This window comes from Schistocerca nitens, chromosome 8 (assembly GCF_023898315.1).
Source record: "Schistocerca nitens isolate TAMUIC-IGC-003100 chromosome 8, iqSchNite1.1, whole genome shotgun sequence".
Lineage (NCBI taxonomy): Eukaryota > Metazoa > Arthropoda > Insecta > Orthoptera > Acrididae > Schistocerca > Schistocerca nitens.
Genome location: NC_064621.1, coordinates 397274051 through 397296787, shown reverse-complemented (window position 1 = coordinate 397296787; position 22737 = coordinate 397274051). Strand labels below are relative to the sequence as shown.

The following is a 22737-nucleotide window of genomic DNA, read 5'->3' as shown; positions in this document are numbered from 1 at the left end:
TATTTTTGGAACATAATTTGCAAATTTTTTCCGGAAACAGCGATCATGTGATACCCAACTCACTTTATTTGTTCATGAGACCCAGAAAATATTAGATACAGGCTCCCAGGTAGATGCCATTTTCCTTGACTTCCGGAAGATGTTCGATACAGTTCCGCACTGTCGCCTGATAAACAAAGTAAGAGCCTACGGAATATCAGGCCAGCTGTGTGGCTGGATTGAACAGTTTTTAGCAAACAGAACACAGCATATTGTTCTCAATGGAGAGACATCCACAGATGTTAAAGCAGCCTCTGGCGTGCCACAGGGGAGTGTTATGGGACCATTGCTTTTCACAATATATATAAATGACCTAGTAGATAGTGTCAGAAGTTCCATGCGGCTTTTCGCGGATGATGTTGTAGTATACAGAGACGTTGCAGCGAAATGCAGGAAGATCTGCAGCGGATAGGCACTTGGTGCAGGGAGTGGCAACTGACCATTAACATAGACAAATGTAATGTATTGCGAATGGATAGAAAGAAGGATCCTTTATTGTATGATTATATGATAGCGGAACAAACACTGGTAGCAGTTACTTCTGTAAAATATCTGGGAGTATGCGTACCGAACGATTTGAAGTGGAATGATCATATAAAATTAATTGTTGGTAAGGTGGGTGCCAGGTTGAGATTCATTGGGAGAGTTCTTAGAAAATGTAGTCCATCAACAAAGGAGGTGGCTTACAAAACACTTGTTCGACCTATACTTGAGTATTGCTAATCAGTGTCGGATCGGTACCTCAGTGACGGATTGGTACCAGGTCGGGTTGACGGAGGAGATAGAGAAGATCCAAGGAAGAGCGGCGCGTTTCGTCACAGGGTTATTTGGTAAGCGTGATAGTGTTACGGAGATGCTTAGCAAACTCATGTGGCAGACTCTGCAAGAGAGGCGCTCTGTATCGCGGTGTAGCTTGCTGTCCAAGTTTCGAGAGGGCGTGTTTCTGGATGAGGTATCGAATATATTGCTTCCCCCCTACTTATACCTCCAGAGGAGGTCACGAGTGTAAAATTAGAGAGATTCGAGCGTGCACGGAGGCTTTCCGACAGTTTTTCCCACGAACCATACGCGACTGGAACAGGAAAGGGAGGTAATGACTGGCACGTAAAGTGCCCTCCACCACACACCGTTGGGTGGCTTGCGGAGTATAAGTGTAGATGGAGATAGAAAAATTATTATGTTAAGGGGTTCATAATTATGTTCTTGTTTATTTTTATTAGTTCCTTTTTTTGTGGTGGTTAAACAAAAATGAACAAAGGCACACGGTATTAATGTGCTGCCATTTTGATAGCGTAGCACCATTTTCTAGTTATCTTTCTGCTAGTGCATTCACACTTTTGTGTTTTTTTCATACAACTATACACTAGATAATGGCTTAAAAAACCAGAAATAGTTATGGAATGATGAAAATGTTTAAGTAACACCTTAATGCCCAGAGATGAAACCATAAACATGTAGACTTTCTGTGGTTCTTCTCAGCATCCTTAGCTGAATATGAAAGGTATGAGGACTATTCAGAAAGTAGGGAACGTTTCCGCCTGATGCCACTAGGCGCGCACTGATCGCATATATTTTGGTATGTGCATGCTCAGCAGCTCAGTCAGCATCCATCTGTGACAGCGGGGACATCTCTGCGCATCTGGTTTTTTCAATAATCGAATTTGAAATGTGCGCTGCAATCAAAAATCCTGCCAGTTGTGAGGTGCAGTCTGTGATACTGTTTTTCTTGGCAAAAAACTTAAAACCCATAGAAATTTACTGTGCGAAGAGTACGGAAACAACGTAATGAGTGAATGTTCTGTCCAGAAATGGTGCATTCAGTTTAAAAATGGGTGAACCAACGTTCATGACGAAGAAAAAAGTGGACGCCCGAGCATTGTGACAGACAATCTTGTCGCTACAGTTGATGAAACTGCAGTGCCCCATTGTATCTTCTCTAAAACTTAGAGCCGCACTCGTGGACTATCAGTGTGAACTTACTTGAATGCCGGATACAGGCTCAGCTTCCCCGCAGCTCTGGCATCTTCTGCTTGCATCAAACTCTTCTCCGAAGAGTCTATATTTTGAAGAAGGTGAAAATTCATCTACTATTCCAAAATCCTATTATCTATTCCAAATAAAGACTCTCTCAAAATTCAGTTGCTGTTAACATATTCTATATTCAAAATTCAATACACCATTTCACTGCCACATTAAACAGTAAGCCCACATTTTCTTAGGGCATTCACACATGACTGTATTCAACCAAATTTAATAACATTTTTTCTCAACGATACAAGACTAATATATATGTCAGTCTGCTCGAGACCAAGTCACTATTAATAATCATTTTTTTCCTTCCGTTTTCTCTCCACAACATACAACAATCACCAATGTTTTTCGTGCATGAAATTCGTCCACGGAATTCTGGGCCGGAAGTTTTTCTTTTCTCTTTTCTGCAACCAAGCGCGTCACTTGTTGGCCCGATTTTGCTCTTCTGTCTCGGTTAGCCTGCACAAATAACGTTCTGTGGCAGTGTGTATCTATTTATGCTACAACCCACTACAAAATAACGCGTGTTCAAAGCGGCTGGAACACAAGTGTCTTCAGACTTTTGTAAAATTCTGGGGGAACTACAAAACAATTCGTGAAAACCGTTGCTCCACAATAACGGAACTTTTGCAATCTTTTCCCCAAGTTTCATGTACTTTTTTTGTTTGAAATTGTCACTCAAAAGCTAGGCTACCAAAAAAATTTGTGTTCAATGGGTGCCCAAAATGTTTAAAGAGCACCATAAGGAACAGCGAATGGGGGCAATGTTGACATTTCTGGAGGCCTATCACAAACATGGTGATTCATTACTGGATCGAATTGTAACCGGCAATGAGACTTGGGTGAAACACATCAATTACGAGACAAAATTACAGTCTATGAAGTGGGGGCACACAAGGTTCCACCAAATACCAAGAAAATGTTTGCAAACCTTGTCAGCAAGGAAATTGATGGCGACATTGTTTTAGGATAGGCAAGGTGTACTTCTTATTGATTTTCTTGAATGTGGAGCAACCATAAATTCTGTCAAACTTTGCACAGCCTTAAAAGAGCAGTTCAAAATTTTGCTTTTGCGTGACAATGTCCGACCACACTAAGGAACTCCTTAATCCATTCAAATGGGAAATTTTCCCTCACCTGCCCTACAGCCCCAATCTTGCACCAAGCGACTTCCACTTGTTTCTCCAAGAACTGGCTTGCAACGCAGTGCTTTGATGACGACACGGAACTCCAGTCGGGCGTGACTAAGTGGCTGAAAACTGAGGCGGCAGAATTTTATGACGAAGGTCTTTCAAAGCTTGTCCACCGCTAGGATAAGTGCCTCAATGTGTTTGGTGACTAGGTAGGAAAGTAGTATCTCAGTTGCTCTTTCAGATGTATTTCTTTTACTTAGTTTTTTTTTATTCCAAAATGTTTCCTACTTTCTGAATAGACCTTGTAGTTACTCAGAAAGGGACAAGACTAATTTACATTCCCACTACTGTCCATTCTGCAGTTGCATGTAATCTGGTATCCTGTTGTCAACAGCACTCTATACTCAGTGTGCCTTTCCAGCTAGTTCAATGAATGTGATACTTACCTGTTAGCTGCCTTATACAACAAATTGAGAAATTTATGAATTAAGGGAAGTTACACTTGTGTAATTTCTACAATGTGAAATGGCAGTTTTATTTTTAATCATTGGTTGCTTACAATAGTTTGATGTACAAAATGACTAGCACTGAAAATGATCACAGGTCCAATATTACACCACCACAGTATCCCTTCCAACTTTCACACAACCGTTTGCCACCATCACCGTTCTCGTGTTTGATACTTCGTATTCACTGTAGTTTTGATCTCCACTTTTTTGGCCCGAGCTTCCGCAATCGAGCCCGATACATGTGAGACATGACTGTGTACAGCCCTATGACATAAAAGAAAGTTAGCACTGTTTTTGTATATACACACAGAAACATAGAAAAGTTATATTATGAAATTCTAGTAATTAACACAAAGCTAAATAAAAGCAACCTTTTCTTCTGCATCAAAGAAAGTATATTATATTCAATTATTATTTAACACTTTCGTTACAGGATCTGAATTACCCAAGGTTATATACCAGACCAAAGCCATTTTCTGTGTGTTATAACTGTTAGCCACATGGCCTGTGAAGTTAATTTCTTCAATATAATATCTGCTAGGGCACGTGTTATGGAATTATGCACAACCTTTAATAACAAATTAAGAACCCTTTCAGAAGAATGACATTTATTTTTTGGAAGAAACTCAACAGGTTGGTTTACAAATTCACAGTGGATTTAACAACATATTTGAATTGATTAATAGGTTGTTTGCTTTACCTTATATGTGTGAACAGTCCAAGCACATGACCTTTCCATTTGGTCAATCCTTACAAGTTGTGCACCTGTTGCTCTTGGTGCATCTTTCGGTTTCCAATGTTTATCAGTGCAACTTTCTCTTGAAATTCAGTTAAGTGTACATTTTTGAATTACTTGCTTTTAGGTAGCATGAGCATTGACAATTGCTGTATTTGTAAGCAGCTCAAATGCAATCTTGCAGTACCAGTTCACTTTGCTTTGTAAAGAAGAGACATACGATAGTATCTGATACAACATGTCTATGAAGGATTTTATACAATTATATTCTAAAATTGTGGTTGCTCCTTTTCTTGAGATGGTTGCTAGCACTTCTGGAACATCTTTTGTGGTCAGAGACATGACATCTCTCTTGCCCTTCCATTTGCCTATGACAACATTTGTGTTACTCTGCATGCATAATATGTCATTTTTCTTGACCTTTCCTTTAACTATAGTCAACAAGCATCTCCTTGTCTTAACCCAGTTTTATTTTTAAAATGGCCAGACTTTAATCCATTTAGTAAAACCCTTCTTGTATTTTTATCCATGCATACTTTGCAGAGATTTATTTCTTGAGTAGGTTTAAAAAAAAAATAATCTTGGTGACAATCATTTTCAAAACTTGGTCATCAAAAAACAATAGGTAAAAATCCAGTTCATTGCATCTTCCTGTCAGTTTTGTCTTCACATGATCAGCAATGCCCTCATCACAGGTTCTGGTAAAAACTTTCATATTTACAGTTACATCATGCCAAGGAACTTTAGATATGTCTCTTTGAAGCACAGTTGCTGAGGAATAATTTTCACCGTACATAGCTTGTCTGGCACGTACCTCACATATTTTGTTGCCCATGTGACTACTCCATGAATCAGTAAGTAACAAAAAATCATGTTCTTTGATGTACAGTTTCATTACAGACTGCAAATACTGTCAGTACAGGTCTTTCACTGATTTTTCTTACTTTGAGCAGGTGCAACCATATTTCTGTGTTCCAATTCCTAACATTCAATTTCTTTAGCAGCCCTCAATCCAAATTTGTTTCCAACTTCCTGCATACATGAGAACATGTACGGCAGCAACTCATTACAGAATGTCACAGTATATTGTGCTGTACAAGAATATGTAGTTTTCGCCAAATTTCTCTTTCGCATGAAAACTAACTTGATCCCAGAAACTTCTGAGACTGGTATATGGTGATGCATAATTACAACTCATCTGATGGTATTAATAACAAATTTTGGACTGCAATTGCCCATTATCAATACTATTTCTTTTCTGAACCATTTCGCTGCTTCTAGTGTTAACACATCATTTGCACTAATGAATTTAATCACTTTCTATTAAGCATTCTATGTTTCATTTTAACATTCTTTCATTATCAAATTCCTCCAATCTTTCATCATCGCTTTTGCTGGCTGATAAATTTGTATTGTCGCACATTTTAAAAGCCGCAAATGCAAGAGGAAAACACAAACGAGAAACAAAAAAAGAGCTGAGTAACTAAATCGATCAATGATCTTGAGCCCATTGGAGTGGTTAAACGTAGACTCAAATTCCCAAGGGTAATTTTAGAATGATTATAGTTTTAATAATGCAGAATAAGATTGAAAGAAAACAAGGGATTAAAAATAAAAGAAAAGTCAAGCAAAATGAGGATCAGACACAACGACTGCAACAACATGGACGAAAATATAAGATGATGGAAAGAGAAGAAATAGCATTTGAATCAAGTAAATCAATAAAATAATGATGAATGTAATTTTGCTAAACATCTAAAATTATTGGAACCTATCACCTCCAGCATAATAATCTTTTACACTAACCACTAGACTGCAGTAAATGAAGGCCAAGCAGCATGACTGATTGCATGATCAGATACCTGGGACCATAACCGATACCACAATATACCAGGGTGGTCGCAAAAAGTCAATTCCATCACATGGTCAAGGGAAACACACATCTGGAATATGTCAACAAATACAGGATGCTTTGGTAGACTTTCTGCACATAATCTCCAACCATTACCCCTGACAGCAAGTAAGCCCATATATGGTAGTAGAAATAAAGAAATCTTAACCCCCCCCCCCCCCCCATAAAGACAGTTGTTTCCTTGAGACCAATGAGAACGCTGTATTACGAACATCCTGGGCTCATTACAGTTACAGCAAAACCATTTGTTGAATTCATACAAATAGTATGTATAATAATCCCTATTCAAAGAAAACGTGTTCTTGACAGAGTATTTAAACGAACAAGATCAAGACTTGCAAGGTTTTCTGTGTCCTTCAACTATAAAGTGGCAACAAAAACTGTACCAATTTGTTACGGGTTTTGTGGCTACTTGTTGACAAATTGTCTGGTGGCTTCTGTCTTGAATTATTTGTCCAACATATGTTTCCCCAGCATGAACGACTGGGATTGTCAAAGCTTCACCCTCTATTGCTGGTGGGTGAACTTGAGTTCAGCTTGCAACCACATATTATATTTACCTGTTGCGCCAAGGGCTTTTCCATGGTCACTACCATTGCAGTTCTCTCCTTGCTAGCTGCAACAGTCATTCGCTGCAGCATGGGAATCCGTGATCTGTTCACCTCAAAGCTTTCCTCCTTCCCCCCCCCCCCCCCCCCTCCTTTCTTTCTTTTTGAAGCTATTGTCAAGTTTACGTATTTATATAGCTTCCCTGAACGTGTGGGTGTGAGAGTTCTCTTCTACAGTAAGAACTTCTGTGTCAGCGAATTTTGCTATGTAGTCGGTCTCTCACAGCAATGGCACTTATGTTTGGTGATCCTGGTGTTGACTGGCTGTCCACTCATCCCAACATAGACTTTCGCACATGTGCAGGGTATGTGGGATTTTTCCGATGTTGCAAGTGGGTCCTTTACTGCCTTTGCCAATTTTAACTACTCTTTGATCTTGTTGGTTTATAAATAGTCTTTACATTGTATCTGGACAATATATGGCTGATTCTGCCTGTCACTCTGGGAATGTATGGCAGAAAAACTCTGTGCAGCATTTCTTTTTCTGATGTTGCACTTCACCGAGTGTTTGGCTCTTTGACACTTCTTATGTACCCACTGCTCCTGCGAACACTTTATAGGTGTTGCATCTCACGTCTGAGGTGCTGTGGCTCACATATTTTGTTTGTGTTATAAGCAAATTGATCATGCCACATGCATAAAGGAGTTGGGACATTTCACTGAGAAACTGAGAAGCTGAAGAAGCTAAAACTTGAAACAAATGACATCCTGGTTAGCTTTGTTGTTGTTGTTCCTTTGTTTACCAAAGTGCCACTCAATGATTCTCTGGAATATATCAGTTCCATTTTCCAGCAAGACATCACCAAGCTCTTTCATGAGTGTCTCACCGCAAGCTACTTCATGTGGAATGGAAACATCTACAATCAACTGGAAAGGATTGCCATGGGTAGTCCACTTAGCTCAGTGGTGGCCAACTTGTTCATGGAACATTTCGAAACACAGGTGTCAGACAAGGCACCTTGTAAACATAAGGTGTGGTACAGATGCAGCAATAATACCTTCGTTTTGTGGAGCCATGGTGAGGAACAGCTTGATGACTTCCTAAGACACCGGAACAATTTCCATGCCTACATCAAATTTACCATGGAGGTAGAAAAGGACCAATGGCTACACTTCTAGATACGCTGGTCATGAGGGCTGGTGAAAACCTGGGACACAAATGTATTAAAAACCGAGACACGGACTGATACTTGCAGAAATTGTCAAACCACCAGTTGAGCCAGAAAAAGAGGCATGATTAATACTATCTTAATGCAAGCAACATGTATATGTGAGCTGCAGCACCTCAGACACAAGATGTAACACCTAGAAAGTGTTCTGGGAGCAATGGGCACTCTCCAAGTAACATAAGAAGTGTCACAGACTCAAACACTCAGCGGAGTGATACATCAGGGTCCACTTGCAATATCGGGAATATCGTGCATATGTGGAAAAGTCTATGTTGGAATGACTGGATGATCAATCAACACCAGGATCACCAAACATAAGTGCCACTGCTGGTTGGTGCAGGTGCAGAAATCAGCCATGACAGAGCACATGCTGTGAGACTGACCACATAGTAAAATTCCCCGACACAGAAGTTCTTGCTGTAGAAAAGAGCTATCACACCCAACTGTTCGTGGAAGCTATATGAACACACAAACATGACAATAGCTTCAACAAGAAAGAAGAAGAAAGCCTCAAAATGAACAGATTCTGGATTCCCACCCTGCAGCGATTGACTGTTGCAGCTAGCAAGAGAACTGCAGTGGTAATGACCCCGGAAAATCCTCTTGTATGTTGGCACACACCTCAATCAAGCAGGTGAAACATCAGCAAACTTCAGTCAAAGAACCCGAGACATAAGCCAACAGGCAATTTGCCAACAAGGAAGTGTAATTGACAGTCAATTGAAGAAACAGAATTTAGTGATTAAACAATAATCACAGTGGTGTGCACAAACAATTATGATCTCACTGCTCCCTGGCATATTCAATTTCTTGCATGAAGTCTCTTGAAGCAGTTGCATATATATACGAAAAACTATGTTTCTCTTCTGCCATACCTAGTGAACCCTATGTTTCCTGATAAGCAAAATAACCGTAACTTAACACTGAAATTAAATCAAGCAATGGAAAGTTCAGTACAGAATAACATCAAAATGAAAAGGAGAGACTGCTGAAGAGTGTTCGAGTCACAGTCAGTCACAACGAGAAAGACTGCTAAACATCTAAGCTTTTGGAAGGAGAACGTTTTGTCTGAAATATTAAATGTTTAGCTTTTTTTCCCTTCATAGTGGCTTTCTCCAACTCAGTGCCTCCTCTAAGTGGTGAATAGCAATCATTTCATAGAAATAGAAACAGTCATAAAAGGCAGGCTGGTTTTATCGCACAAGAGTTTCCTCTTTCTACAGCATTTCTTTGCTCCAACCACTGTTGTATGTACACAATCACTTCATATGTATTTGAATTTGGGAGAGAACAACTCTGCACAAATTGTGGCCCTCTATATTGAAGAAAGCAAATAGTGACTTTTCATCAGGCTGACATGCTGTGGAGCCATTGCTGGCCTGCACTGAGCGGCTCTGATAGTGTTTGTCATTGCTAAGAAATGTCATATTTTTGTCAAATTACCCATAACTGCACTTTTAGTATAGTACAATAAACGCTGTGAGATTATTTTTTGAAAGTACTAGAAGTGTGATCAATTTGCCACTTTTGTCTTCCTACTATTGCCACCACCTCCCCCTACGGCTCACATCTTGTGAGAAAGTGCACCTGTCGGGTGGCCAGCTAGTACTGGCATTGCTCCTCCTTCCCCATGCCCAATTTTCTGTCTTTACCCTTGCCATTAGGCGTGACTGGTTAGTATCCTTGTGAGGGGAACCCTTAGAAGATATGCAGGTGAGTACCACTGGAGACACTGGCAGTCATGGTGGTTCGAACCTGTAAACTCAACCTCTGTCCAACAAATTCTCCACGCTAGTAATGTTAGAGATAGAAGGAAGTCAGCGTTTTGTTACATTAAGTTTGTTTGCCATTCCGAAAGGAATGATCACCATTGCTGATCCAGTGAAGTCATATTCTTGCCTTTCAGGTCCAAAAACTGTTGAATGCTACAGTCTTTCATGGATATCCTAATCGTGTGTAGAGGTACATCACACATTAAATTACTCACATGTTGATATTACTCCCATGGTGTGACTGAGAGGGCATCCAATGTTATCTTTCTGATCAAGGGGTAAAACTAGTCCATGCAGTTGTGAAGGAGGCAGATAACAAAATAAATAGTGCCTACCCTTATCTGGTTTCTTACAATCAATCATGCGGAGCTCTCATTGAAGAGCAAGGTGGGCCATGAGGTCATGAGTTAAGACCCTAGATACTGAATCCAAAACATCAACATGTTGCTACTGTTGTCAATGTTCCAGTGAAATGTGTCATCCATACAAATGTGTAACTTACGACAGAGTTGCACATGAGGAAGACAGCAAAGAACCACTCCTCCATCACCCCTTTGCAATAACTGTATAGGAGACCATGCTGTTTATTCCGCAAACATCCTGTGTATTTCAGTAAGGAGAATCAATCTCTCTCTCTCTCTCTCTCTCTCTCTCTCTCTCTCTCTCTCTCTGTGTGTGTGTGTGTGTGTGTGTGTGTGTGTGTGTGTGTGTGTGTGTGTGTGTGTGTCTCTCTCTCTCTCTAAGTGTTAAAGTAGCACATTTCGGGGGGGGGGGGGGGGGGGGGACACTTAACTATTATTAGCCACTGGACTATGTTCTCTCTCACTCACCACCACCACCACCACCACCACCACCACTGTTGTTTCTGGGTACTAAGGTCTGACCATTGGTCTATGTCTGACAAAGAACTTAGTCTGATAGCTAATAATTGTTATGTCCAAGAGCAAAGCCAAGTCTGAATTACATTGTTAATAACAGCAGCAGCTGCAGCCGAAGCGAGCGATGGGGTTAGGACAGTGGCTGACACATGGGCAGCATGCAAGCACCAAAATTATATTTGTATCTTTAGAGTGCTAACAGTGTTAAAATTGGTAAAATGTCCTGAACTAATGAAGCTTCTTCGTCCTCTGGTAGTGGTAGAATGTCAGTTTTGTGTATCATTTCAAAAGTGTTCCAAGGGAACGAATGAGACCTTAGGGAGTTAATCGAGAATGTGGATGCAGCCTTCGAACTGGTTAAGCCAGAGGAACATGAAATGTTACTGAAATTTGTAAAAGCTAAGACAATCGGTGAGGCCACGTCAAGACTGCAAGTCCATGAAGGAACGGGTACATTGGAAGAAGTAAAGTGTGTTCAAGAGGAGAATTATGCGAGTAAATGCATTGTAGGCTACTATGCATGCAAAATATTTCAGGCAACACAAGGACAAGGTGAGCCGATCTTGTGGGCCATAAGTCGGATTACAAGTTGGGAGAATGTGAAGGTGTCAGAGATGGTAGATTCATTGACAAGAGCTTGTTTCGTTCAGGGCCTAAGTAATGATAGAATTCAAACAATAGTGTGAAGTCGCAGAGATGAAATCGATTTGGCAGCAGCATGAAGTTATCACTGCAAGAGCAAAGTGCTGCGATATTATCAATGAAAGAGCAGGGGCTGGCCCCAAGGGTAAAGTTTAACCGCAGAAGGGAGATGGTAAAGGGCTCGAAAGAATAAGCCAGAGCGCAGAGAAGAGTTCACTAACTTTTGTTACAGATGTGACAAACAGGGTCACACCAAAGCAGAGAGAAACCGATGGAGGTTTACAGGAATGGAGATGTCCACAATGCAACCTACCAGGCAATTGTGGCATCCCATGCATAAGAGTAAAAGACATAGCGTGCTTCAGGCGTAAGTGCCAGAGTCATTATGCTAAGGATTGTTACTTAGGGACCTGGCACGCCTGGAGAAAAGGCAGGGTGCCAGTAAATTTTACAATTGTACAGGAAATAAAGAGAATGGCAGCTGAAGGCTTCAAGCAATTATTCGAAAAATTAATAACAGCTGCGGACCCTATCGTAATGAAAATTATAGAGATTAAATATACCGGGAATACAGCTACAGGAATCAATGCAGGTAAGTTAAGATTATGAATCGTATGTAATAGGATACAAGTGAGAATTCAGGTCCACAGAATAGCAAGAGAATCAACAGCAAAACATAAGAAAGCTAGCAAGGAACAGTGTGATAGGAAACAAAATGTAAAAGAATTCAAGGTAGAGGATAAATTGTTACACCATGATGAATTGGTAAGACGTGGTTAATCTGGAAAACTAGATTCACCATGGCGAGAGCTATATGAAGTAGTAAAGGTTGACACTTTGAACATCGTCATAAAGATTAAAAGAAACAAAGGTACAAGCAAACACACTGAAACAATTCTTTTAAATTTCTGCTATGGCACTCGAGCGGAAAATTGTTCAGCTCCTCATAGTGATAGCAACATAACAAATCTGTGTCAGAATATGCACCAAATGACTTTAAAGTGACACAGTTTCCAACTTCTTCATGGTTTTACTATGAATGATAACGAACTACAAGTAGAGATATACACCATTCCTTGGATATTTGTTACCTGGATTCCATAACAAAGATTTCAAAAGGCAGAAAGATAAGGTAAATCAGTGGTACAAAGTTGCAGAGACACACTAGTAGTTTTCTTTGTAACAATAACATTACAGTAGTCAGCAGTATTTGCCCCAATCGAGGAAGAATTCAAGCAGATGATCAACGCCATTATGAATGCACAACTCTGTCCAAATTGTAAAATATTTAAGTTTAATACATGGTGAGCTAAAAAATGTAAAGTTTCTTGTTCCTTTAGCTGAATCCTCAGGTTAAGAATAATTGACTCTGATGTTTTCATTTCTGGTAGTGTATTAGTATATGTATCAACATCCCACTGATAGATAACAACAATTTTAACTTGTATAGAGTACTTCCACTAAAGAGATACTGGAAATGAAAGGGTAGTATGTGTTCATATAGCCAGAAAAAGAATTGTTGCTGATAGGCGAGTCCAAAAGTCGTAGGTAAAATAAGCTTTTATAACAAATGCAAAGGGTGCGGAACAAGAGTATTCATACAAACAGATAGTGATCCACAATAACATAACAAAAAAAGAATACCACACCAGAAATAAATTTAGAATTTAATTGTGTTGTCAATGAAGAAAAGAAAAAACAGGTCAGTGTTAAAGTTAGATTTACCTTTACAACATTAGTAACACAATTAGACAATTTAAAAATCACAGGCAAACAACTGGACGAGGTCTAGCAAATGGCCAACATACAGGAGGATGGTTTGAAATACTCCACATATGTTACATATTATTCAATCACTACATATGTAATAGTGACATTAAGCATCCTAGTTACAGTAACATGTTGTAAGGGATATTTTGGGGACACTGACTGTTGTGGAAAGATTTGCATAAGGAACACTATTGTGAACCAGTATTCCGAAATCAGTTTGGCTCGGAGACAGCTTACTGGAGAGACTGAAGATGTAGTGATTTATGAAAGGTATGCAAAGAACCAAGATGAGTCAGTATCATTCAGAAACAGATGTTAAGATGAAAACAACTGAAATAAATGTATCCAAGCAAAACAAGTGTGAATTATGAAATGTCAACGATTAATTATTAAGGTCTTAATGTCAATGTACTGATGTAAAATAATTCAACCAACATATGTAAAAGAAGCAAAACAATGTAAAATCGGCCGTGTATTTTATCAAAGGTGAATAAAGATTCATAATTTATATTATTCTAAATAGTAATGCTAATTCTTTTGGCGGGGACAGTGTCTGAATTTCATTGTTAGAACAAATAACAATGAAGGCAACAGTAAGGTATTTAGGTGTGGCAAGAGGAGCCACAGACCCAGAAATGGGCTGGCCGACACCAGGCTGATGGGCAGCTGCATTTGATAATGAGCTAAAAGTTAAAGCTTAGGACACTGTGTGACCATATTGAGAGGGCATCTCTACCCCTCCACTCATCCTCTGAAGAACCGCTACAACCAATAAGGAGGCAAGTAGCCCTCGACACTAAATCATGGCAATAGCTAGCAGGGTTGAAGGGGAAAAACTGAACAAAACTCGGCAACGAGACATGCTGAGGACAGAGCTAGAGAGAAGTTGAGGCTAGTCTGATGTGAGGTGCAGCTGGCAGAGCCAAAGTTTGTTGCAGAGTTAGCAACAGGAGCTGATGGGCATATACGCAGTAGCTGGTGTAACGGTGGTTGTCATTCACTGTCTCTGTATCAGACTTGGTAGCTCACTGGAAACATCTCAGCCAGAGCAGTTAGGACTCATTCATTGTGTTTCTGAATAAACCACAGATTATTTAACACTTCTGGAGAGTTACTTCAATTACCTTCCAGCCTTTCTACCCTCACACCAGAGATTGTAACTTCTTAGCTGGTTCAAAGGTCTAAAGGCCAACCAGCTAATCCTTGACTATAAACCACAGCACCCAACCTCAAACAAAACCCACGTTTGGGATGTGACACAGTATATATATTTTTTTTCTTCAATTTTCACAATACTGTGCTGCAATTATTGCACAGCTTTTTATATTGGTATGACTACCAACCAGGTCCACCAGGATGAATTGCCACCATCAAACTGTGACCAAGAGCAAAGTAGACCACCCTATGGCACAGCATGCAGCTGAACTTAACAAACTAGATTTCAAAGGCCCTTTTACTGACTACCCGAACCATCTGGATCCTTCCCTCCACCACCAGCTTTTCTGAACTGCACTGATAAGAGTTATCCTTACAACACATTATCGACTCTCATAATTATCCCAGCCTCACCTACGATAACATACTGTCGCCACACCCTCCATCCAAAAGTTTCCACCCACTCTGATCTATCATTTCATCCCGATTCTCATCTCCCACCCCGTTTATATGCAGCCCTCTGCAAACACATCCTCTTGTAGTTCCTCACTCCTCACATAAATATTACAAGTATCAGCCTCTAATGGATTTTTTCATAATACAATTCATATTTCTTTTTTTAAACAATAGGCAACTTCATTTAACACTTGCAGTTTTCACCCAATGTACTGAGAACAAATCACACAGAAAAGTACTACACATTAAAATAATTATGATAAAAGTATTTAACTATATGTGTTTTTATTTATAACATACCTGGGAAAAACAGGACCAGTAAATAAACGCGTATCATAGTAGGGAAATGGAATGCGAAATTTAATGAATTTGGAAGAGAAACTGTAAACTTCTGAGTCTCTTCAAAGTATGGAATGTTCCTGGAAAATACAAAGCTTTTGTCAGTGTCAACTGGCTTTAGTTTAAAATGACAAGTCAATGTGACAATAATATATATTGAAGTACTGCAAACCAACATATGAATATTTGTTAATGTAATCTAGATTTTATAGATATATTTACCTATTTTTCAGCTAATTCAACCTTTATGAGGTGTTTCCATTTTACAGCCTTTACCCTTTCCAAACATCCTCAACTCCAGTTATACTGCTCTTGTGCCTTCACTTCTATGCAGATCTTTCTTAGAAAGACTTAGGAGTAACTTTTCCATAGCTCTCTGAGCTGTTCATAGTTTTCTTTTGAAAAGCTTGTTAAAAATCAAAGCTGCACTACCATATTTTGGTATGAGAAGAACACTGTTAGAAAACAAGTTAAGTTTGTTGGCTTATTACATTTTAAAATAGTTGCATTTCTTCTATGAGCACTCCAACCTAGCTTGATTCCAGATAAATATATACTCATTAACATATTTTTGGACAGCTGTTGGTCAATGTTATGTCAATGTTATTTGTCATGAAGTTACACACTTGTGCATAATATTTGTTTTGGGCATATGTATCTTAAGGCCCACTCTTTTTGAAACTGAAGTTACACACTTGTGCATAATATTTGTTTTGGGCATATGTATCTTAAGGCCCACTCTTTTTGAAACTATCTGATAAATCCTTTATAGAGGATTACAGTTCTGTCATATTGCTGGATAGGACAACTATATTAAATCTCGTCTTTTCCCACTTATTCTAATACTTTTTTCTTTCCGAGTGATTTTGAAGAGGATGGTTATAAATAGTTTTTGGGGGTATAGTATCACCCTGCTTTACTCATCTTTCAATCGAAAATTACCTTTTGTGTTTTCTTAGGCTGGCAGAAGTCATCGAGGTGTCACAGATATTATATACGAGGTGCCATGAACCATTAGGGCCTATAGCCCACCAACAATGATTTTGTGATTGTAGCACGTATGCATTCTCCTGACATCTGTTGATCCTATGGTGAGCCAGATTAATCTGTGCTGGAGATAAACATTGTATAAAAGAATGTTCGTAAAAAGCTGCCTCACTAGTTTCTGATATTTGCCTCCATATGGATCCAGTGGCGGTGTGCTTTTGGTCCTTGTGCCTCACAAGTTTGTGTGCTTTGTTTCCAGACCTTGTTCGGTCAGTGCTTGTGTAACAGCAGTGTGGCTGACACACTCTTCAAAGTCTATAAAAGCTATGCATAGATGCATTTCATATTCATTGGTTCACCTAATTATTTCATGCAGGATGTGTTTATGGCCAATTCTGCCATAAACAATGTGGAATCCAGCTTCTTCCACCATAACAGTGATGATATTTGTCAAGAATTTAGTCAAAACGTTATATATATAACAGGGAGTAAACTAAAGAGACAATAATTCTTCAAATTGAGAATACTTCCTTTTTTGTGTAGAAGGATTTCGCTTTGTTCCAGGAGGCAGGGATGATGCCCATTTGTATATAAGCAATAAAGATCTTAGTCAGATATTTTTCTGTTTCCTTAATAATAAGCTTAAGTACGCTCTAAGGAGAAAAAAAGAAGGAGTTATTCAAATGGGACTGAAATCTGTAGATGTGATGTACATGTACGGTCAAACAGGAGTGATTACCATTTCAGAAAATTGGATGATTCACAAACTGAGCAAGTCAGTAATGTATTTATTCACCTCTGGCACTTATGCAAGCAGTTATTCACCTTTTTTTCCTTGACATTGATTGATAGAGTTGTTGGATATCATGCCAAATTCTGTCCAACTGGCACCTTAGATCTTCAAAATCCTGAGCTGGTTGGAGGGCCCTGCCCATAATGCTCCAAACATTCTCAAATGGGGAAAGATCAAGCGACCTTGCAGGCCAAAGTCGAGTTTGGCAAGCACGAATACAAGCAGTAGAAACTCTTGCAATGGGGGGGGGGGGGGGGGGGGGCGACCATTATCTTTCTGAAATGTAAGCCTAGGATGGCCTGAGATGAAGGGGGGGGGGGGGGAAACAGGACATAGAATACTGTCACCATACTGCTTTGCTGTTTTTGGTCTGGAATCCTATTGACTGGAGTAAAATTTTCTTCAGTGATGAGTCTCATTTCAAATCGAGCCCCGATAATGAGTGGAAACATGTCTGGAGATATTCTGGACAGTGGTAGGATCTCTACCTGACTGTCGCCTGCCGTACAGTTTTACTGCTTGAGAACAAAGAGTGATTATCTGGGTTATCTTTTCTTTCAATAGTAGGACCACTTTGGTGGTCATCCGCAATACTCTTACAGCACAGCGGCACGTTGGCAATGTTCTATATGCCCTGTTTTGTTGCACTTCATGACAGGCCATTCAGGGCTTACCTTTCAGCAAGGTAGTGCCTGCCCACAAGTGGCAAGAGTTTCTACTGTTTGTCAAACTCTACCTTGGCCACAAAGGTCGCCGAATATCTCTGCAATTGAGAATGTTTTGAGCATTGTGGGCAGGGTCCTCCAACCAGGTCAGGATTTTGGCGATATAATGCGCCAACTGGACAGAATTTGGGACGATATCCTTCAGGAGGGCACCAACAACTCCTATCGATTAATGCAAAGCCAATTATCTGCTTGCTTAAATTTCATTTACAGCTTATCTTATTTCTTTTGGGACTTGTGCAAATGAAAATGACGAAGGTGGTCTTAGTGGTTCATGCATTTTTTGACAGTTCGCTGTAGAAATTCCTTATATGGCTCTAGAATTTCTTCCTTATCTGCATGTTTTATCACTTTTGATTGCTATTTCTTTTTTAGCAGTCATTAAGATTTTAACTTTCATACAGCTCCTTTTATTCTCCAGTGCTAATTTTATTGAATCTTTTTACATCTGTTTTTTATTTTCTTCCTTATTCACTTGCATAGTTCTGAGTACTCTATTTCATCTCTTTGGTAAAAAGGTCTTGGCTGTTTAATAGTGAAGTGCAACAGAACAAACGGCTTTGCAAAGTTGAGTAAAATTTTGAAGTCTTACTTTGGTAACTCAAGAGGTGAAGCAAAGCAGATCAGTGTGCAGCAGCCAGGTTGCATGCCAACAACAGACAACCACTGATGTTGTATGTATTATGGACACAAAACAGAGTTAATTGCTACACAGCAGAACAACAGAGAGACCAGGATTCCACGATTATGATGCCCATGCAGAGTGGAGTAAGAAACCATTAGTTGGACATAAGAATAACTACTCGGCACACTGACTCCACAAAATATATCCACCACCGCTCCTGAAAGGCGATGCTAAGACGTCTTTCAACAGCGACCAGATGAGCTGATCAGACAAGAAAAGCAGATCAAGTAATGTCATTGTTGCCTCACATTAGCATAGCACACTGGCCAGACCTGTATACATATTACTCCTACCCTGGTGGCAGATCTACATAGTTGCAGTTGTCCAGTGTGGAGGTTGGACTTGTCTCAGGCTATTGCCTGCTTTTCTAGCTGCCTATAGTCTTTGATGGAGTAGCAAGTCTCATGTTGGTGGCAGCTGCCTGACCCCCCCCCCCCCCCCATTCCTTACTCTGGAGAAGCATGAAGTCCTTAAAGGTGATATAACTCTGACAAGGGTTGTGAGTGGGCTCAAACAAGTTAAATCCTCATCCTTTAATTGTTTGTAAGAAACTTGCATGTAGAGATTTCATGTTGGACACACTGGTTTGATGTTACAAAAAGGGTACTGGATACGTCTTTGTACAAGATAATCAAAAGGTGTCTGAAGAATTACTCAAGAAAAGTAGAAGTTGCAGTGTTGAATTTCCTTCCAGCAAGAAGCAATCAATGAGTGGATGAAGCCTTTCATCCCTGTATCCAATGCGATGGTGAACAAATTGGGAGGTAAAAAAGAATCACATTAAATCTTCTTTAATTAATAAATGTCTAACCCAAATGGCCCCCCCCCCCCCATGGACCTTGCCGTTGGTGGGGAGGCTTGCGTGCCTCAGCGATACAGATAGCCGTACCGTAGGTACAACCACAACGGAGGGGTATCTGTTGAGAGGCCAGACAAACGTGTGGTTCCTGAAGAGGGGCAGCAGCCTTTTCAGTAGTTGCAAGGGCAACAGTCTGGATGATTGACTGATATGGCCTTGTAACAATAACCAAAACGGCCTTGCTGTGCTGGTACTGCGAACGGCTGAAAGCAAGGGGAAACTACAGCCGTAATTTTTCCCGAGGGCATGCAGTTTTACTGTATGATTAAATGATGATGGCATCCTCTTGGGTAAAATATTCCGGAGGTAAAATAGTCCCCCATTCGGATCTCCGGGCGAGGACTACTCAAGAGGATGTCGTTATCAGGAGAAAGAAAACTGGTGTTCTATGGATCGGAGCGTGGAATGTCAGATCCCTTAATCGGGCAGGTAGGTTAGAAAATTTAAAAAAGGGAAATGGATAGGTTAAAGTTAGATATAGTGGGAATTAGTTTATATGCCAACTAGCTCTGCAGATGACGAAGAAATTGAAGAAATGTATGATGAAATAAAAGAAATTATTCAGATAGTGAAGGGAGACGAAAATTTAATAGTCATGGGTGACTGGAATTCGAGTGTAGGAAAAGGGAGAGAAGGAAACGTAGTAGGTGAATATGGATTGGGGCTAAGAAATGAAAGAGGAAGCCGCCTGGTAGAATTTTGCACAGAGCATAACTTAATCATAGCTAACACTTGGTTTAAGAATCATGAGAGAAGGTTGTATACATGGAAGAACCCTGGAGATACTAAAAGGTATCAGATAGATTATATAATGGTAAAAAAACAGAGATTTAGGAACCAGGTTTTAAATTGTAAGATATTTCCAGGGGCAGATGTGGACTCTGACCACAATCTATTGGTTATGACCTGTAGATTAAAACTGAAGAAACTGCAAAAAGGTGGGAATTTAAGGAGATGGGACCTGGATAAACTGAAACAACCAGAGGTTGTACAGAGTCTCAGGGAGAGCATAAGAGAACAATTGACAGAAATGGGGGAAAGAAATACAGTAGAAGAAGAATGGGTAGCTTTGAGGGATGAAGTAGTGAAGGCAGCAGAGGATCAAGTAGGTAAAAAGACGAGGGCTAATAGAAATCCTTGGGTAACAGAAGAAATATTGAATTTAATTGATGAAAGGAGAAAATATAAAAATGCAGTAAATGAAGCAGGCAAAAAGGAATACAAACGTCTCAAAAATGAGATCGACAGGAAGTGCAAAATGGCTAAGCAGGGATGGCTAGAGGACAAATGTAAGGATGTAAAGGCTTGTCTCACTAGGGGTAAGATAGATACTGCCTACAGGAAAATTAAAGAGACCTTTGGAGATAAGAGAAAGACTTGGATGAACATCAAGAGCTCAGATGGAAACCCAGTTCTAAGCAAAGAAGGGAAAGCAGAAAGTTGGAAGGAGTATATAGAGGGTCTATACAAGGGCGATGTACTTGAGCACAATATTATGGAAATGGAAGAGGACGTAGATGAAGATGAAATGGGAGATACGATACTGCGTGAAGAGTTTGACAGAGCACTGAAAGATCTGAGTCGAAACAAGGCCCCCAGAGTAGACAACATTCCATTGGAACTACTGACGGCCTTGGGAGAGCCAGTCATGACAAAACTCTACCATCTGGTGAGCAAGATGTATGAAACAGGCGAAATACCCTCAGACTTCAAGAATAATATAATAATTCCAATCCCAAAGAAAGCAGGTGTTGACAGATGTGAAAATTACCGAACAATCAGTTTAATAAGCCACAGCTGCAAAATACTAACACGAATTCTTTACAGACGAATGGAAAAACTAGTAGAAGCCGACCTCGGGGAAGATCAGTTTGGCTTCTGTAGAAATACTGGAACACGTGAGGCAATACTGACCTTACGACTTATCTTAGAAGAAACATTAAGGAAAGGCAAACCTACGTTTCTAGCATTTGTAGACTTAGAGAAAGCTTTTGACAATGTTGACTGGAATACTCTCTTTCAAATTCTAAAGGTGGCAGGGGTAAAATACAGGGAGCGAAAGGCTATTTACAATTTGTACAGAAACCAGACCGCAGTTATAAGAGTCGAGGGACATGAAAGGGAAGCAGTGGTTGGGAAGGGAGTAAGACAGGGTTGTAGCCTCTCCCCGATGTTATTCAATCTGTATATTGAGCAAGCAGTAAAGGAAACAAAAGAAAAATTCGGAGTAGTTATTAAAATCCATGGAGAAGAAATAAAAACTGAGGTTCGCCGATGACATTGTAATTCTGTCAGAGACAGCAAAGGACTTGGAAGAGCAGTTGAACGGAATGGATGGTGTCTTGAAGGAAGGATATAAGATGAACATCAACAAAAGCAAAACGACGATAATGGAATGTAGTCGAATTAAGTCGGGTGATGTTGAGGGTATTAGATTAGGAAATAAGACACTTAAAGTAGTAAAGGAGTTTTGCTATTTGGGGAGCAAAATAACTGATGATGGTCGAAGTAGAGAGGATATAAAATGTAGACTGGCAATGGCAAGGAAATCGTTTCTGAAGAAGAGAAATTTGTTAACATCGAGTATAGATTTAAGTGTCAGGAAGTCATTTCTGAAAGTATTTGTATGGAGTGTAGCCATGTATGGAAGTGAAACATGGACGGTTAATAGTTTGGACAAGAAGAGAATAGAAGCTTTCGAAATGTGGTGCTACAGAAGAATGGTGAAGATTAGATGGGTAGATCACATAACTAATGAAGTATTGAATAGGATTGGGGAGAAGAGAAGTTTGTGGCACAACTTGACCAGAAGAAGGGATCGGTTGGTAGGACATGTTCTGAGGCATCAAGGGATCACCAATTTAGTATTGGAGGGCAGCGTGGAGGGTAAAAATCGTAGGGGGAGACCAAGAGATGAATACACTAAGCAGATTCAGAAGGATGTAGGTTGCAGTAGGTACTGGGAGATGAAGAAGCTCGCACAGGATAGAGTAGCATGGAGAGCTGCATCAAACCAGTCTCGGGACTGAAGACCACAACAACAACAACCCAAATGGAACACTACAATGGTTCAGATTGCACTTGCCCCCTTATAAATTGCTGAGTTGGTTTTCGGATTGGTGAAAGGCAAGGGCATACGACCAACCAACAGGACTATTCCAAGAAACTCGTGATGTGTGTTCAGCTAAAATTACAGACAAACTAAGTGGAAGGCACAATGCATGAAATGGACCATGACCTATGGGTTTTAACACAGAAAGAAGAAGATGAGACTGACACCATCACAGACTGAACACCCATAATAATTACCTCTCTAAAGCATCTTATCATACCAAGAATGCATTAACAAAATATTGTTCAAAGTATAGCTTGGCAGCAACAATTGCAGATAAATGATTTGTAACTTACCTTAACATAATTATTCCTTCACAAAGGAATCCTAGTGGATACAGAGGGATCCACATTGTGTACCGCAGCCATGTTAAAACTGGTAAGTTTGTTTTGTACACTTGAGAAATGTAATATGGATATCTAGAAGG

At 39.9% G+C, this 22737-nt stretch overlaps 1 protein-coding gene across 4 annotated transcripts in view; it reads right to left on the bottom strand.

Moving 5' to 3' along the window:
• Positions 1 to 3708: 3708 nt before the first annotated feature.
• The window catches only part of LOC126198882 (very-long-chain (3R)-3-hydroxyacyl-CoA dehydratase), a 184152-nt gene continuing 165123 nt past the window's right edge, over positions 3709 to 22737 (bottom strand). For 3 of the 4 annotated variants that reach the window (XM_049935487.1, XM_049935488.1, XM_049935489.1), the window contains exons 9-11: positions 22607 to 22729; positions 15111 to 15229; positions 3710 to 3976 (exon numbers count right to left, since the gene is read on the bottom strand). In XM_049935487.1, coding sequence (XP_049791444.1) covers positions 3894 to 3976; positions 15111 to 15229; positions 22607 to 22729 — 325 coding nt within the window. In that variant the 3' untranslated portion in view covers positions 3710 to 3893. Of the gene's footprint in view, positions 3977 to 15110; positions 15230 to 22606; positions 22730 to 22737 lie in introns of all 4 variants that reach the window. The other variant, XM_049935490.1, reaches the window with a different exon arrangement.